Source organism: Canis lupus, chromosome 6 (assembly GCF_011100685.1).
Source record: "Canis lupus familiaris isolate Mischka breed German Shepherd chromosome 6, alternate assembly UU_Cfam_GSD_1.0, whole genome shotgun sequence".
Taxonomy (NCBI): Eukaryota; Metazoa; Chordata; class Mammalia; order Carnivora; family Canidae; genus Canis; species Canis lupus.
Window position 1 is genome coordinate 18918774 of NC_049227.1, and position 19228 is coordinate 18938001.

The 19228-nt window shown below is 47.3% G+C and overlaps 1 protein-coding gene across 2 annotated transcripts in view; it reads left to right on the forward strand.

Annotated features, from left to right (window-relative positions):
* Positions 1-19228, forward strand: part of GSG1L (GSG1 like) — a 231142-nt gene that overhangs the window by 53167 nt on the left and 158747 nt on the right. For both annotated transcript variants that reach the window (XM_038539981.1, XM_038539982.1), the window contains exon 2: positions 17788-17835. In XM_038539981.1, coding sequence (XP_038395909.1) covers positions 17788-17835 — 48 coding nt within the window. The remainder of the gene's footprint in view (positions 1-17787; positions 17836-19228) is intronic.

Sequence of the window (19228 nt, forward strand, 5' to 3'; positions counted from 1 at the left end):
TAGATGGGACTGGGCTTGAACTGGTTTCCACAACACACTATTTGCAAACCCTGGGCAGCGTCCCTGTTCCACTGAACCTCTGTGGCTTCAGCAATAAAATGAGAAAGATAGGGATGCTTGGGTGGCCCAATGATTGAGCATCTGCCTTTGGCTTAGGGCTTGATCCTGGGGTCCTGGGATGGAGTCCTGCATCCGGGTCCCCACAGGGAGCCTGCTTCTCCCTCTGTCTGTGTCTCTGCCTCTCTCTCTGTCTCTTATGAATAAATAGATAAAATCTTAGAAAAAAATAAAATGAGGAAGACAATAAATGTGGGAGTGATGGCTATGCTCATCACTATCCTATGGCCCCCTACATTTCCCAGCGTCCTTTGCTGTCCCATTGGCTGTGGGACTGGTGCTGCCAATGCGATGTGAGTGCAAGCGATGTGTGTCCTTTCCGGGCTGAGGTGGGTAAGTAGACCGTGTGCCTTCCCTATACTTTTCTCTCCCTTGGCTGTGGTGCGACTGCCCCATGGAAGGTAGCTTGGGTCCCTGAGTCACTGCGTGGATGGAAGTCACACAGGAGAGGGAACTGAAAAATAAGCCTTTGGGATTTTCAGCAGTTTGCAACAGCAGCTAGTATCAACTACCCAAAGGAATACAGTAGGACTCCTTTGAGAATCGTGAAAAATTAAACAGAGAGGCAGAGCTCATAGAGAGCTTAGTAAAGTGCTTAGCATGTAGAAAATGTTCAATAAATATTAAGCATGCAGATTAATTTATTTACAAAGCTAATATTTATCGAGCTTCTGACATATGCCAGGTACATGGAATCATCATAACAACCACAGACACATAAAATTGTGGTTTGGATCAGCATGGTAACATGGAAAGGACAGAGAGGACTCGGTCACTTGTGAGTCCAGTGTCTGGGAGCCTTCCCGTGTGCCCGGCATCACGCTGAGTGGTGGGACATGTGGATGAATCAGTCAGTTTCACTCCCACGTTGCTTGCAGGCTGCTGAGAGATGCACAGGTAGGCAAATAATTCAAATGCCAAGTGGCGAGTGTCATGCAGGAAGGTCTTTTCAAAGTGCTGGCAGTGTCCCTAATTTTGCTTGGGGCAATCAGGGAGGGCTTTACAGAGGAGAAGACTTTTGAGTTCAACCTTGAAGGTCTGCATGAGAATCAGACAGGTGAGAGGCACCTGGATGGCCCAGCAGTTTAGTGTCTGCCTTCGGCTCAGGGCGTGATCCTGGGATCCTGAGATCGAGTCCCGCATTGGGCTCCCTGCATGGAGCCTGCTTCTCCCTCTGCCTAAGTCTCTGCCTCTCTCTGTATCTCTCATGAATAAATAAATAAAATCTCAAAAAAAAAAAAAAGAATCAGACAGGTGAGAAAGGGCATTTCAGGCAGAAGGACAGGTACATCATCACAAGGTCTTGTGTCTGCTGACAGTGACGAAGTGGTGGCTGGAGTCCACGGTATCCATGGCAGCAGGTGCATTGCCCCCTTCCCAAAATGTCCACAATAATCCCTGTAACCTGTAAATATTCTACCTTAAATGGTGAAAGGGACTTTTTCAAATGTGATTCAATTAGGGATTTTCAGTTGGGGAGATTATCCTGGATTTTCCAGATGAGCCCCAAGCTAATCACATGAATCCTTAAAAGTGGAGGATCTTTCTCAGTTGTAGTGGGAGAAGGAGGCATGTCTCTCAGAGAGGAGAGAATCAACAGGGCTGACTTTGCAGATGGTGGAAAGGAAGGTGGGGAGTCGAGTGTGCGCAGCCCGAGAAGCTCGAAAAGGCGAGGAAACAGAATCTTCCCTAGAGCCTCCCCGAAGGAACACAGCGCTGCCAACACCTTGACTGTAGCCCAGTAGGGCCCACGTTGGAATTCTGAGATACAGAATTACAAGATTTTTGTATTCTTTAAGCCATTAAGTTTGTGGCAGCGACACAATGTCTGATGGGGAAAGCCAGGCTGTCCTGCTGGACAGAAGCAAGGACAGAGGGAGCAGTTTAGATTGGTTCTATATGTGCACTGGGTCTCAAGTTTCTGTGACGTTCCCACTTTTCCACGTAATATCAATGTTCTGTATTCTGGATTAATATTAGCTAACATTAATATTCTGTGTTAATATTCTGAGAAAGAGAGAAAGAGCTGCCTCGTTTGCTTTAATGAGTGTGAATTTTCCATAAATTGCATGTGTATTTCTTGTTTAATTAACGGACATGCAGGTTGTTTCTAGTCCTTTGTTCTTAAAATAATGCTGCAGTTATCTTGACCTTGTGTCATTTTGCACACATGTGAGTATGTCTGTGAGACGAGTTCCGAGAAGTGGAATTGTTGGGTCACGGAGAATATGCATCTTTGGGAGTCTGCATTTTTAATAAATGTCTGAGGGCATGATGATTCTGGTGAGAAGTGAATTTAACATGGAGGTTGCTGAACAGAATTCAGATCTGGGCTCTGTAAACATCCCTGTGGCTGACGGTGCGGAGGCAGGGAGGCCAGGGGAGAGGCTGAGGCAGGGGACCCCAAGACAGATGAGCGTGTGTGTGTGTGTGTGTGTGTGTGTGTGTGAGAGAGAGAGAGAGAGAGAGAGAGAGAGAGAAAGAGAGAGAGAGAGAGAATATGTTCTGGACTGCCCTGGCCGAGTGTAAGTTGATTTTCTTACTTTGTTTGTTTTTAATCAGCTTGGGAAATCCCTAGCACATGAGAGGATTCTTCTCAGTGACCCTGGGGCTGAGAGCCACGTAGGGTGAGGGGCCCGGGTCCCTGAGGACAAGTGAGGCCTGAGTTCTGATGTGTCTTCTACCTGCCTACTTTGACTGGGGCAGATAATTACCTCTGTGATGAGGATGGGGAGCAGGGAGGAATAGGGAAAAGCATCCTTGTAGCCTTTGAACCAGAAATGTGTTTCCATATTAGACCCCTTCTGAGAAAGATGAGAGCACAGAGCCCATACTGCCTCTGACCTTCTGATTTCTGGTGTTTCCATGACTTTTACAGTTATATCACGGTGTTGTAACACAATATCTCCAATTATTTTATTTTGGTTGTGTGTTTCCATAGGTTTTCTGCTTTGATGTTTTTGCTCTAAATCCTTCATTCTTGACTCTTCCCTGGGTGAGTTATGTTTCAATGTCATCTAGCTTTTTTGAGAATGGCTCAGGGATACTCTTCTCTCTTTTTTTTGGGGGGGGGGATACTCCTCTCTTCAAGTACTTTCATGGCTGAGAATGTCAGCCTGCTGCCTTTAGAGTTGAACATGCTGCTCCCTTGTTATTTATCTTCCTGAAGCCTCCCCTGAGAAGAACACTGTTCCTGTTATTTCCTCCATTCCTCCTGAGGATGGGTTGAGCGCCAGCTATTCTTGGGTGGCCCGGTAGCCCCCTGAGCATGGGGACACTCTAAGAGGATCAGAGAGTGCCATAATTTGCAATGAGGAACTTTTGGCTGCCAGTTTCAGGGCAGCTGAGCAGAAGATTATCCTTCTTCCTGTGTTTGGGATATTTGTTACTCTAAAAATATTCATGGCCGCTGTGTACAGCCGTGGAGGTTGTGCACTGCGTGACTCTAGGGAATGTCATTCGTATATACCACAGTTTGAATGGCGATGCCAGTGTTGTGCAGGGTGGTGGCCCTGCAAACCCTTAGCCTAGAGTGGGCCTGGAAGTGCAGAATTCTTTTATCCCAGTGATTCCCACATTTTAGTTTTTCTCATATCACCTTTGTGAATCTGTTCTTAGGCATGTACCCTTGTTCTACTATGATTTTTTTTTGTGCTCTGTATTGGCTCCCACTTTACTTACATAAATGAATTCAAAAGGGAAACTTTATATTACAATTGGAAATAGAGAATCAGCACAACTTGCCAAAAATAGAATAAATATATATACGCATACGTGTGTGTGTGTGTGCACGTGCAGAAAACAAAGCAATGCTATCAAATTCTCGCCAGATACTTCTGGCTTTTTTCTTTGTTTAAAATGGAAGATTAGTAAGTATTAGAGCGATGTTAAGGACAAGCTAGCACAAAACTGAAATATTCTCCTGGAAGCAATCTGAAGGGTTGGAAGGGAATTGGGGAGGGAAATCATTCCCTATGATGTGATTCAGTGTAATTTAGCGCCACATCCCCCCGTCATGAGCCACTCCTGGGACATGTGAGGAAACACTGGCCTAGTCTGATATGCCACCCACTCCAGGCTGCTTGAAGCTCTTGGCAACATCTCCATGGGGTGGGCCAAGCCTTTCTCATATTCTTCCTCCACGGGGAAATTTAATGGTACCTTGGAGGGGCCATTTCCATGGCTGAACTCTTCTTGGGTTGTATTGGACAGATGCCTGGTCCTTGGGCCCAAGTGGGTTTAGTTCCTCTCCTGGGAATCAAGCAGGAAAGTCGAATCCTCCTTCTACATTCTCTCTCCCCAAACGTGATTCAAAGTGGTGCCTCTATGGGTTACAGCATCCTGGGTGGAATCCTGGATCCACTACATGCTATCTCTGTGTCTTTGGGGAAGGTGCTTAACCTCATTGGGCCTCAGTTTCTTCATCTGATAAATGGGAACAATAACAGTACCTCCTTTATGTGGTTTAAGAACTAGACGAGTGCCTATGGAGACTTAGAACAGCGCCTGGCACATAGTGAGTGCTCAGGAGGTGTTTGCTTGTATTGTTTTCTGTGGCCAGGGACTGTGGACTTCTCATCCTCCCTGACCTTCTTCTGGATCAGAAGGCAGGGGACTCAGGTTCCAGCTTCAGCTCAATATCTGCCCAATGAGGAGAACTCAGGCAACCCATGGGCCCTCCTGGGCCTTTATTTCTACATCTGGAAACTGAGGGCTGTGGGCTCCATGGTTCTTATGTCCCTCCTCCATCTCTAGCTGATTTGGATTAATTCTGTGCCTGGGACAGAAAGGAAATACCGGGACAAGAGGTTGGAGGACCATAATCTCCATGTTAGTCACCGTGTGCCACAGGAAAACTATCTATGCTCCTTTTTTCCTTTCACATTTCTCTCTCTCTCTTTCTTTCTTTCTTTCTTTCTTTCTTTCTTTCTTTCTTTCTTTCTTTCTTTCTTTTAATTTGTTTTTAAAAAGATTTATTTATTTTAGAGAGAAAGGGAGGGGAGGAGCAGAGAGATAGAGGGAGAGAGAGAGTCCTCGAGCAGACTCTCTGCTTAGCATGGAGCCCAACGCAGGGCTTGATCCCAGGACCCTGAGATCATGACCTGAGCTGAAATCAGGAGTCGGACACTCAACAGAACAAGCCACCCAGGCACCCCTTACAATTCTCTTTCAAAACATGGTTTTGGGGAGTGAGACAGGACAGCTCATGGATTCCTGATGGTGTGTAAAGAAAAGGGCATAAATAAGACTGAGAGATATTAGGAAAGGCAGATCTGTGTAGTTTTAACCAAATCTAACAGATGGGATGACATAAAAAAAAATCACGATCTCCTTAATTTATCAAGCTCCCTTGAAAGATGATGATACTAATAATTGTGAACACTTACTGAGTCCTTGTCATGCACCAGCTGTCTCACGTGTGTGGTCCCATTTGATCCCCAGCTATGTACCAGGCAACAGTGGCTGCTGTAACAGATAAACCCAGAGACGGCTGTGGATTAACATAGTAGCAGTTTATTGTTTGCTCATGTGACATTTCAGTGTCAGTGATTCTGACGGATGGCAGCTCTCCTCCACACAGTGATTCAGGGACCAGGCAACTTCCACACTGTGGTTTCATCACTTCCCAGGGGCTCAGAGCCCACTGTATCTAGGTGACAGAGGAAAGAGAAGGCGTGTCCACTTCATAAAAGCCCTCTCCAGCCAGGCACTACTCACACTTTACAGGCAGAACCAGTCCCATGATCCCACCAGGATGCAGGACTGCTGGAAAAGATCGTGCCTGGCTGGGTGGCACTTTCCTAGCAATGACCCACACTACAGGAGTAGCACAATTTTTCGGTAATAGCCAGCTGTTTCTGTCACACGTTATGTAGTAACGATGACGATCATACCCATTTTACAGATGAGGAAACTAAAACCCAGAGTGTCTAGGCTGGGTCATGGAGCTTGTAAGTGGCAGAGCTGGGACTTTGGCTCAAGACTCTGTGAATTCAGAACTCTTACATTTAACCACTATGGTATTAATTTAAAATAAGCATTTAGGTTCTTCCAGCTATAAAATTCTTTAGAACAATCTTTTCCCTACGGTTTACCCACAGTGCCTAAAATGCCCAAGCAAGGCATGTCTGGAGACTGTGGTGATGAGGTCATGATGCCAGGCAGGATTTCAGTCTCCAGTATTTTATCCACTTGGAGAAATGATTATGCCCAGAAAGTTGACCCACATTTTGGACTCCTGCCAGAAATCAAGGCATGGTACCATCTGTAAGAGATAAATAAATCAAAATATCATCAGCAGATAAGTGTGTACCATCTGCTGCCCTGTCAGTTGAACTGGCAGAGGCCTCTGGAGAATTCCAAGGAAGTGCTTGCCAAGGCTCTGCTGCCAGCCTGGATAGTGAGAGGAGAAGCTTCGCACAAGATCTGCTGGCATTTTTCTTTATTCTCTGATCTTGGAGCTGAATTCCTTGAATCCAGCCAGCAAAGGTGTGTGAACTTTTGCCCTTGCCAAACAATTAAAATTATTTCCCATCGGCCATGGTGGTTGGGGGCCAGGACCAGTTCTTCTCTGCCCTCCTAGCTAGTTGAAAGCACCTACTGTAGAGAAAAACTAGTTAGGCATCTGCCAGGAGGTGGGGTCCCCTGGAATCTCGGTCTCAGAACCAAACAAGAAGCAACCCCGTTTGGGTCCTGTTGGCTGGGCATCTGGAAATGCGGTCGCATCCTCATGGCTGCTGGTTTCTCCTGCCACATGTGGAGTCCTCTTGGGAGGGCATCTGGGACCTACCTTAGGAAGAATGGAGTTTTCTAGAAACTGCTTATTCCGCTAGGAGGCGGTCGTGGCCAAATGCCAAGGCTCCACTGAGCCATCCCAGTTTGAGTCCTGGCTCTACCACTGGCTGAATGAGCTTAGACAAGTTACTCGGCCTTCCTGTGCCTCAGTTTCTCCATCAGTAAAACAGGGATGGGAGTTTGTAAAACCCTCTGGGCCTGGTACAGAGTATGTGCACAATATATGTTAGCAAATATTTGTCGGCTGGCTTTGTGTGACACCAGTGCCTCACCAGTGTGACACCAGTGCCTCACCACGGTCGCCCCGATGCTGCTCCCCACCCTGCACGCCACAGAAACCTCAATTACACCATCTGGTGGGGTATGGAATTAAGTCACGGTCCTCAGACCTGGGATCCGGGGACCCAGCCAAGGACGCTGGTCTCCCCAGTGCCCCTTCCACTTGCTGCCCATCTTCCCGCTGCCAGCCAGACCTGGACTCCTGTGTGTTCATGCCAAGGGCAACTTGGCCGACCCTCCGTGTTCCACAGACCTTCTGCCAGCCTTGGGCATCTGCTTCTGGCCACCTCCCTGGATGCTGCCTGCACCCCTGCCAGGTTTCCTCCACCTGCTCAGGGTGAGGTTGCATCGTTATGGCTTCCTGCTTCTGGCTTGGGAAGACTTCCCAACTCTCTTCTGGAAGACTGCAATGTGTCTTTAACTTAGAATCCAGGGAAGGAAGCAAAAATCAAAAATGACTCTTATTTACAAAGCCAAGCAAAGGACGGTTTCATGCACTCCCCTGTTCTCCTTTTTGTGAACCTAGAAGGCAGGTACCCGATGACTTCCATTTGGCAGGTGAGGGAGGAAAAGGATCCAAAAGATAAAGTCACTCTCTGAGATCATGTGGCTAAGAAGAGGCAGAGGAGGGATTTGAACTCATGTCTTATGGCTTCTGAGCCCAGACACCTCCATTTGCCTCTGAAGAGCACCTTTTTCAAGGACGGAGCCTTGAGAACTCTGATGAGTGACAGTGGGAGTGTGGGTATCAGCATATCGTGCTGGCCCTCCTGCAGATGTTGCCTGGTTTATTTTTTATTTTTTAAAGATTTTATTTATTTATTCATGAGAAACAGAGAGGCAGAGAGAGGCAGAGACAGGCAGAGGGAGAAGCAGGCCTGGGTACCCAACACAGGGCTCGATCCCAGGACCCCCGGATCATACCCTGAGCTGAAGGACAGACGCTTAACCACTGAGCCACCCCGGTGCCCTGTGTTGCCTGGTTTAAATCCTAAGTGGTGATGTCTTGTTTTACCTCGTTTGGCCCTCGAGCAACCCCATAAGGTGGGAATGATCACCCTTTACTGGCAAAAACAAAACAAAACAAAAAACAACCAAACAAAACCCATCGTTCCCCCCCAGTCCTCCACAGTTAGCAGATGGCAGAGCTGGGATTTGAACTCCCATCTCTATGAAGTCAGAGCCCAAGCTTCTCACCAGGAGAGCTCTCACCAGGGAGCACACCCTGCTGGCCTCCCTGCACCCTGGTGCACTTGGCTCTGCTCGTCGTCACCACACACCAGCCTTTTTCTCAAGTAAACTGGGCCTGGAGGAGGGACCACGGGTGAGATCCCTGGCTTCAGGCCTGAGTGGTGAGCCTGAGCCGAGGCAGCTGTGACCTGGCCGGTTGTGTCCAGGGCGGATTCCTGGAAGCCTCGTTTCTGCCGGGGACGCGTGCCAGGTGCTCTCCTTGGTGCAGGCTCGAAGTGCCGGCTGACGAAGCTCAAGCTGCTGTGCCCAGGGAGATTTCCGAGGTTCCCCCGTCCCTGCTCTTAGCTCAGCGGGGTCCCTGCAGACAGGGGGTCAGAATTCTGCAGCCAGCAAGGAGGGCAGGTCGGGCCCTCTTGGGTTATGTGTTTTATTCCCTCGCTGCAAAAAGCCACCAGCTCTCTAAGGTGATGTCACAGGGTCTGGGAAGAAACGATCTTCCATTTGTCTTTTCTGAGCAAGGGAGCAAACCCTTCAAAAAGACATTTAGACACAACTTCTGGGATTTGTTTCAAGATAACTCTATATGGTGGGGGCTACGGGGTAAAGAAACAAGACTGGCCGTGACGTGACAGTTTCCAAGCTGGGGATGGGGGAACGTAGGGCTCCTTGCACTAGTCTCTCTGGTTTTGTACAAGATGGGAATTTCTCATAATAAAATGTTTTAAAAGGACATTTCGGAGACACTGTTGATTTACCTGAGCCCAAAAATCTCATGTGGCTGTGAAATGTCCTGAGTCTCTGTCCTACTTCTTTTTTTCTTTTTTTTTTAAAAGATTTTATTTTTATTTGAGAGAGAGAGAGAGAGAGGGTGAGAGAGAGCTTGAGCTTGGGGAAAGGCAGAGGCAGAGGGAGAAGCAAACCCCAGCTGAGCAGGTAGTCCACTGTGGGGCTCGATCCCAGGACCCTAGCATCATGACCTGAGCCAAAGGCAGACACATAGCCAACTAAGCCACCAGGTGCCCCTGTGTCTTATTCTGGACAAGCCAATCCTTTGAATGATGGAAAGAGTTTTAGAAAGACATGGACCTGAGCCCCCATCTTGATTCTGCTACTTCTTGGCTGTGTGACCTTGAGGAGGTCCCTTTGCCTACATGAGCTTGACTTCCTCATCTGTAAAATGGGGATGGATAGTGACCTCATTCAGTTGTGATGCCGGCCAGGTTCTTAGCATAGTGTTCACTCTGGGCTCTCCTTGGGTCACTGGATCCTGGATCTTGGGTAACATAATGTTCTAGCTTCCACCTGCTGGTGGGGAGATCTGCCGTGTACAGCCCCAAAGGAGTTCAAGCCAGAGGGGCCAAGCTGTGCCTGAGGGAGAGTGAGACAATATAATGAAAGATACTGTGATAAAATGCTGGAAATTCAGAGCAGGGAGACATCTTTTTGGGGGGGAGGGTAGGTGGTTGGTGAACAAGATAGTCTTCCTTGTGGGAAACTAGGGTGAGCATTGAGCTGGCTCCAGTGAGCCTCTGGGAACACAGTGGGTCTTTAGGGGACTCTCCTTCCTGGGGAGGAGATGCTCTCTTTCACCTTCTCAATTTTTAGTAACTCACTGTGAGCCAAAGGGAATCAGTGGAGGTAGCAATGGGAGAAAGAGCATCTTCAAGGGGCAAAAATGAGGCAATTACTAAACAATGCCCATGGGTTTGGTGGAGATAATGGGCAGTGCAGGGCCACATCCTGGGCACGGGCTCATAAGGGAACTATACATTCCCGCAGATGACACTTGGCAGTGTGGTCTCCTGCTCACTGAGCTGTCCTCGCTGTACACCTGGTGGTTGGCACTAACCCCTACTGATCCACCCTGTTATCAGTACTTAGAAACACTAGCATTGGTGGTTTTCACTTTATAGATAGGGAAACTGAGGCACCAGAAGGTTAATGTGGAGTCATACATCTAGTAAGTGATGGAGTTAAGCTGAACCCAGGTGGGTCTAGGGCCCCTGCTCTGAGCCCCACTCCCTTCCTCCACCCACCACCGTACATCAGTCTGCTCTCCTCTCCATTGGACAGCAGACACCAATGGCCAAATGGACGGCCACCCATTTCCTAAGCACCCACTCTGTGCTAGGCACCATGTCTAAGCTCTGTGGCCGTATCAGGACTTTACAACGCTCCCATAGGTGCCATACCCATGAAACAGTCAAGGAATCAAGGCACAGAAAGACTGGGGAGGGCAGCCCTGGTGGCGCAGCGGTTTGGCGCCTGCCTTTGGCACAGGGCGCGATCCTGGAGACCCTGGATCGAGTCCCGCGTCAGGCTCTCTGCATGGAGCCTGCTTCTCCCTCTGCCTGTGTCTCTGCCTCTTTCTCTCTCTGTGTCTCTATGAATAAATAAAATCTAAAAAAGAAAACCAAAAAAACATTAAAAAAAAAAAAAAAGAAAGACTGGGGATTCATGTGGAAGGAAATGACAGGGTCAGGATTTGAACCCAGCTCTGCTGATCCCAGAACTCAGACTCTTGGCCACTCTGCTATCCTACTTCCCAGATAGTGCTGTTTGAAGGCATGTCCATTTTGATAACATGAGCTGTCACTAAAGATAACTTACTGTTTTTCTAATGTTGAAAATAGTTTTTTTTTTAATGAACCAGATTGGAGGGACGCCTGGGTGGCTCAGGGGGTGAGCGTCTGCCTTCAGCTCAGGGCGTGATCCCACATTCCGGGGATCGAGTCCCGCATCGGGCTCCCTGTATGGGGCCTGCTTCTCCCTCTGCCTGTGTCTCCGCCTCTCTCTGTATCTCTCATGAATAAATCAATAAATTCTTTAAAAAAAACCATCAGATTGGGATGTGAATCTCAGCCTAGCTGCGTGTTGGAATCAGGGAGTTTTTAAAACCTCCCTGAAGTTTAGGCCCCACACCGATCAATTAAATCAGGGTCTCTGTGGGTAGGGCATGGGGTTCCCAGGGCTGAGAGCCACTTAAATTGGATGACCTCTAGGATTCTTCCCAGCTTTCACAGTCCACAGTTCACAGAAGGTACGCTGCCATCAGGTGGCAGTAACATGCCACAGCTCCATGATCTAATTGACAAGCCTCAGTCTAAAGAGATAAAGTGCTCTTGTCTTTAATTTTATACCCCAATTAAATCCCTTAGTTAAACATATCAACTTAAGGATAATTGACAAAGATGTTTTAAAGGCTACTTCTAAAAGCAGTAAGACAATTTGGTACAGTTTGATATCTTTCACACAAACGGTTAGCTAATTTTTATCATGAAGAATAGGGTTTTGGAGAAAAAAACTCCTCTCTGTGTTTGGATATCAAGTAATAGACTTGCTGACCATCAAAATAGCCAGTCTTCCTTATGTCATTACTATGATTTTTTCTTAAACTTCAGCATTGTCCTGAATAGACAGTGTGGGCCAAGTTTGACCATCTCTGTTCAAACATCATCCATTTGGTCTTGTCCATGTAGCAGAAATAGAAATGCGAGAGCCATTTTATTTGGCCCCTGGTGGATTTTCCCTGTCTGCATGGGGGGGATATGTTCTTGGGGGATTCCTTTCAGGATCTGGAAGCTCTACACAGTGGGAATGGCTGGCTGCAGTAGGAAATTCTTACATGGAAACTGAGTACATAGCTGGAAAAACTTTAGGGCATGGAGTTTGGAGTCTATAGACTTGGACTGAGTCCTGCTCCATCATTACTGGCTGTGTGGTCTTGGGCAAGTCATTGAAAGCTCAGAGCCTCAGCTTGCTTGTCTCTAAATGGGGATTCTCAGAGCTACATCATTGCAGGTTATTATGAGATTAAAGAGAAGGCAAACACACTTTTATGATAAAACCACTCAACAAACCAGGAATAGGAGGAATGTCTTCAACCTGATAAAGATTATCTATGAAAATCCTGCAGCAAACATCATACTTAATGGTATAAGAATGAGTGCTTTTCTCCTTAAGATCAGGAACAAGACAAGGACGTTTGCTCTTGCCACTTCTATTCAACATTATGCTGGAGATTTTAGCTAGAGCAATTAGACAAGAAAAAGAAATAAAAGGCATCAAGATTGGAAAGGAAGAAGTAAAACTACCTCTATTTGTGGATGGCATGATCTTGTATATAGTAAATCCTGAGAATCTACTGAAAACTACTAGAACTTATAAGCGAATTTAGCAAGATTGCAGAGCACAAGGTCAGTATACAAAAATAATCATATTTTTATACCCTAGCAATGAACAAACTGAAAATGAAATTAAGAAAACAATTCTATGTACAATAACCGAAAAGAATAAAATTCTTAAGAATAAATCTAACAAAATAAGTGCAAGACCTATTTATATTCCATAAACTACAGAACATTATTAGAAGAAATTAAAGAAGATATAAATAAATGGACAGACATTCCATGTTCATGGACTGGAAGACTTAATATTATTAAGGCGGCAATATTCCCCTAAATTGATCTACAGACTCAGTGCAATCCCTATTAAAATTCTAACGATGAGGTGCCTGGCTGGCTCAATTAGTAGAGTACATGACTCGATCTCTGGGTTGTAAATTCAAGCCCATGTTGGGTATAGAGATTATCAAGAAATAAAAATCTTAAAAAAAAAATCCAACTGGCATTCCCCCTCCCCCCTCCCCCAGAAATTGACAAGTTGATTCTAAAATCCATATGGAGGGGTGCCTGGGTGGCTCAATCAGTTAAGTGTCTGACTCTTGATTTCAGCTCAGGCCATGATCTCAGGGTCATGGGATTGAGCCCCACATTGGACTCTGCACTCAGCAAGGAGTCTGCTGGACATTTTCTCTCTGTCTCCCTCTGCCTCTGCCCCACCAATAAATAAGTGAATCTTTAAAAAAATAAAATTTATATGGAAATTCAAAGGACCCAGATTAGCCAAAATCATCTTAAAAATGAAACACAAAGTTGGAGGACTCATTCAATTTCAAATCAAAAACAGTGTAGCACCAGTATAAGGATAGGTATATAGATAGATCAATGGAATAGAACTGAGAGAACATAATAAACCCTCCCATTTATAGTCAGTTATTTTTTGACAAGGGTGCCAGGACAATTCAATGGGGGAAAGAATAGCCTTTCAACAAATGGGCTGAGACAACTGGATATCCACGTGCAAAAGAATAGAGTTGGACACTTTTTGTACACCATGCACATAAGTCAACATCAAATAGATGATAAACCTAAAGGTAAGAGTTAAAATAATAAAAGAATAAGACTAAATCTTCATGATGTTGAGTCAGGCAAAGCCTTCTGAGCTATGACACAAAAGGAAAAGCAACAAAAGAGAAATAGATAAATTGGGCTTCATCGAAATTTAAAACTCTTGTGCTTCAAAGGACAGCATCAAGAGAGCGGAATGACTATTCACAGAATGGGACAAAATTTTTGCAAGTTGGATATCCGATAAGGTATATGTATGCAGAATATATAAAGCACTCTTAGAACTCAATAATAAAATGACAAAATAATCCAATTAAAAATGGGCAAAGGATCTGAATTTCTCCAAAGATGACATGCAAATGGCCAAGAAGCACATGGAAAGATGCTTAACATTACTAGTCACTGGGGATGTACAAATCAAAACTGCACTGAGGTACCACTTCCCACCTGGAAGGATGCCTATGATATATACAAAAAAGATACAATAACAAGTGGTGACAAAGATGTGGAGAAATTGGAACCCTTATATATAGACACATAGCTAGTGGGAATGTAAAACACCATGTCTACTTTGGAAAAGAGTCTCATAGTTCCCAATAAGGGTCAATAGAACTTCCACATGACCCAGCATTTCCACTCCTAGGTATAGACCTAAGAGAAATGAAAACTTGTCCCCACAAAATCTTGTTACATGAAAGTTCATCAATACCCAAAAAAGTGGAAACAAACCCGAAATCCATTAACTGATGAAGATAAACATAATGTGATGTAGCCATACCATGGAACATTATTCAGCCTTAAAAAAGGAACAAAGTACTGGTTCATGCCACAACATAGATGAACCTTGAAAACATTATGCTAAGGGAAAGAAGCCAGACACAAAGGATCACGTATTGTATGATTCCATTTGTGTGAAATAACCAGAATAGGCAAATCTATAGAGAAGAAAAATAGATCAGGGGTTACCCAGTGCTGGGAGGATTGGGGGAAATGGGGCTGACTGGTAATAGGTATGGCGTTTCTTTTTGGGGGGTAACGAATGCGTTCTAAAATTGATTGTGGTGATGGTCACGCAGTCTTGTGAATATACTAAGAATATACAATAAACCTTTAAACTGTCAGCTTTACGTTGGTGAATCGTATGGCATGTGAATCATATCTCAGCAAAACTGTTGAAGAAGAGAAGGCAAAATGCTTAGCACATCAACTTTACCTATCATCGGGAGCCCAGTGGTGGTGGGAAGACAATAATGGGGGAGCTGGGAGACCCGGAGCTGTAGGGCCGCTTCTCCCTCTCATCCAGCGGCACAGAGCCAAGGACTCACGATGCTTTCATGGATGTATACACAAGTTTTAATTCTTTTAATTCTTTTAAAAAAAAAAGGGCACCTGGGTGGCTCAGTGGTTGAGCGCTTGCCTTCAGCTCAGGGCATGATGAGCTGGGATCGAGTCCCACATCAGGCTCCCTGAAGAGAGCCTGCTTCTCCCTCTGCCTTGTCTCTGCCTCTCTCCCTGTGTCTCTCATGAATAAATAAATAAAATCTTTTAAAAAATTGGAAGAAAAAGATAAGCTTTTAGGTGAAGAGAAATCTTAATATGTAGTGTTAATATATTTGTTTTTAGCCAACGCAATTGTAAAATGTAATTTTTAATTCAATTTTTTTTAATTTAGGAAGGACCCCAATAGGTCAAAGTGCCTAGGATCCACAAGGTCTGAACATGGCCCTGGGTGTTGGTCTGAATTTGACCATTAATGTTTTCTCTCTCCAGATTTTGAGAAAACAATATAACAGTAAAGAAACTTAGAAACAATTCATTCAAATATATCCATTCTAGCATACTACTGATTCTTATTTTTTTTTATCCTGCTTTCCAGTTCTTGGCTGTCAGCAAACATCTCTTTCAGTGGGTTCTAATCTTGGTACCTCTGACTTGCTGTGTGGTCCCAGGTGGTCATGCAGTGGCCCTGGGCCTTGTTTTCTTGATCCATGAAGGGAGGTAAGGGTCCTGTGTCTCAGCATAGAGCCCCGGGGAGGAAGCCACAGGAGCACCATCCAGCCACCTGTGGCCTCATGATTCTTTGGATGGGATGATGTAAACAAGACAGGAGTCTACTCCTTAGCTTGGCACTCAAGACCCTTTGTGATCTGGCCCTTGCCTTCCTTCTCAGCCTCATCTGCCAACATTCCTCTTGTCTGATTTGCATTTGTATGGGGCTGGAAGGACACTCAGGATCCCAAGGGGGCTTCCAGGGAGCTTCTTAGAGAAGAACTTAGGAAGCTTCAAGCAGACACATGAATTGAGAATGCTGAAAGCTTCCAGATCCTTTCCACCCCCCCGCCCCCCGCCCAACTCACATTGGTTCCATTTTGACATGAAATCTATATCCTTGCTGGGATTAGCAGTAAAATCCTTAAGCCAGGGGTTGCAAGCTGACCCTAAAGGTCTTCCGACCTAGTGTCCCAGGGACTGGCTGGGTGGCTTCAGGGGAGGCTAGAGGGAAAACAGCGGGGAGCGGCGGGGACTGTGGCAGACTCCAGGGCCTGTCCTCCATCTGAAGGGGGCAGCATCTGGCCCATCTGATTGTTGCTCTGTGGGCTGTGAGCCCGGCACGGCCAGCTCTTCTGGTTCTCATCTGGATTTGTGGGCAACATTGTCCCTCTGGCAGGTTGCTGTGTGTGCTGCCTTTGTGACAGAGGGCCTGGAGGCCGGGCCGTCTTGCTCATCACCGTGTCCTGGTCAGCATGGTGCCCAGCGTCAAGGAGGCCTGGGAGAGACAGACTTAGAGTTTCTTAAAGATTGAAAGTTTGGGTGTAAGACATTCATTCATTCATTTGCTCATCTCTTTGTCCAGTCACTCTTTGGTTTATTCATTCATATGCTCCTTCAGCAAATATGTATTATGCCTTCATATGTACCAGACCCTGTTTTAGGTGGTAAGGGTCCAGCAGGAAGACAGCTTGGGCAGTCAGGGCAGGGACCTTTGGAATATTAAAAATTGGCTGGGGAAGGTCCCCCTGAGAAGGTAACATTTGAGGAAGGTGATAAAAAGGAGGAAGGGTAAACCATTCAACTATCTGAGGTAAAAATGCTACCTGAGGCAGAGGTATACCTGGCACATTTAAGGATCGGGAAGGAGATCAGTGTGGACAGAGCCAAGTGAGTGAAGGGGAAGCTGGTAGGAGATGAGGTTAGGGAGGTGATGACCCTGTGGGTCACGAGGAGGACTTGGGTTCTCATTCTGTGTTCTGAACAGAGAAGGACATAATAATCCATCCTAGGTTATAACAGGATCCGCTGGCCACTGTATGGAGAAGGGCAGTAACAGGGAGACCCGGGCAGAGGCTACCACCATCATCTAAGTGGAGATGGTGGCTGGAGCAACGGAGGGGGTGAGAGGTGATTGGATTCTAGATACACCGCCACGCCAGAGCCACAGATCGAATGTGGAGGTGTGAGACAAAGGGAGAAATCAAGGTTGATGCCAAGGTTTTGGCCTGAGCATGAGGGAGGATGGAGTTGCCACTTCCTGAGCTGGGGATGCACACCCTCATGGCGCTCACAACCTGTGGGTCATCCACCTAAGAATCATACGAAGAGTGGAACCATAAGGTGACTGGGTGTCAGAGAGGGCCAGGGGGCCGTGAGAGCTCATGGGAGGGGAAGCGTGTCCCCAGCAGTGGGAACAGCACGGGTGAGGCTTCGTGGTGGAGGGGGCATGAGGAGTGTCAGGGCTGAGTGCAGGGGTCTCCGTGAAGAAACTTGGGGCATCATTCTTCAGGGAGTCATCAGAGGGTTTGAGCGGAAGTATATGTGCCTGTGTGCGTGTGTGACGTGATCAGAGCTGTGTGTCCTGAAAGCATCTCCCGGGCGGCAGCAGCAGTGTGGAGGCCCCTGGGGAGCCTAGCGAGGGGCTGTCCTCATCCTGCTGGGTCTGGACGGGGTGAGGGCTGTGGAAGGGGACCGAGGGCTTGGAGCAAGTGTGAGCCACATGCTTGGGCAGGTTGGATCGGGGGTAAGAGCGGAGGTGACATCCCTGGTGCTGTTTGGCTGAGTTTGCAGATTCGCTGCCCACAGTTTCCTTGGGTTTCCGGGAATAAGGGATAGAGATACTCGGGCCCCACGTCCTGCTCGGTGACAAGGCTCAGCGAAGGGGAGGGGTGCCTGAAGCTATCACTTCCTCTCACATTCTGAAACCCTTCTTTTCTTTTTGAAGGTGAAAAATGTCGCAGTTTCATTGACCTGGCCCCGGCATCGGAGAAGGGTAAGTGTGGCCCCCGCTCAGGTGTGCAAGCCCAGCGCCCTTCAGAGACACTTCCTGCCCAGGTGGCTTCCCGCAGCCCCGTGAGGGTTTCTCCAGCAGCACCACTGGGTGACGGCTCCCCAGAGACCCATAATCCTGCAAAGCTTCAAGTTTCTCGAGCGGTTGGGAAGGGGAGAAAGGCAGGTGGAGGCCCATCCTGTCGTTCCCCTAAGTGGGACAGTCCCGAGAGTCATAATGCTTCCATGTCCCAGTCCACACCAGGATTGGGGGGGAGGTGGGATAGGTGTGTGGATGTCGGAGTGAGGCTAGACCAGTGTTGGGGGCGCTGCATCCAACTGCAGGATTTGTCCTCAGGGGCGGGAAACAGGCTGTCCTGTGTCTGTCACTCCCTGTGCATGGGGCCCAAGAGCAGAGATGCTGACCCTCAGCGACGCTCAGAGTAGAATGGTCAGGGGCTGGCCGCAGCTCGCGTGTAGGGGGAGCACGGCTGTAGGATTAGCTTTAGCTGTAGGGAATGGTGGTCCAAAGTAGCCGACTTCAGAGGAGAAATGCGCATTGCTTCTATAAAAGTTTGAAAGTAGGCAGTCCAGGTGGCTCTGCTCCATGAAGTTCTCAGGATCCAGACCTTGATGACCTTCTCCATCATCTCTGTGCTTTTGTCTTCATAATCTAAGATGGCAGCTGGAGCTCCAGCTGTCACACCTGCCTTCCAGGCAGCAGCTTAGGGGGGGCAAAGGAGAAAGGGTCAAGCTTGTGTGTCAACTCCAAGGTTTCTAGAAGTTGCCCACAGTACCTGCTCATGTTGCCTCGGCCAGAATTTGATCCCAGGGCCAGACTCAGCTACAGGGAGGCTGGGAAATGAGATTGTTATCCTGGCAACCTGGCAACGTGCTCAGCTAAGGCTGGGGTTTTATTATTAAGGGAGAGTGAGAGAGCAGATTCTGGAGGATGTGCTGCCAAAGGAACATGAGGGCATGGCTGCCTCCTCAACCTGCCTCCCCCCTGCCACCGAGGAGGATGTGCAAGGAGAGCAGGTGTGCTGATGTCTTCAAACAGCCTGGAGATTAGGAGAAGGCTCTGGTTCTGGGCCTCGGGGTGGGGAAACTGAGGCAGAAGTCCAGTCCTAGATACTGCCCCAACAGGGGGGATTTCATCATGCCTGACTCAAGAGAAATGCTTTAGTCCAGGGCTTGGGGCCAGTCACGTCCCCTGCTGGTGGGGCTGGGCTTGTGGCTGCCCTGCAGTGTCTGGAGGGTCAGGGACCTGAAGGCTAGATGTTGGCAAAAGGGGTACTGGCAAGGGGGCTATGTGTCACAGAGGCGAGTGATGTTTCTGTCTCTCGGACACTGTCCCCTTGGAGAGCTCCAGGCAAGTGGCAGCTTGTGAGTTGGGG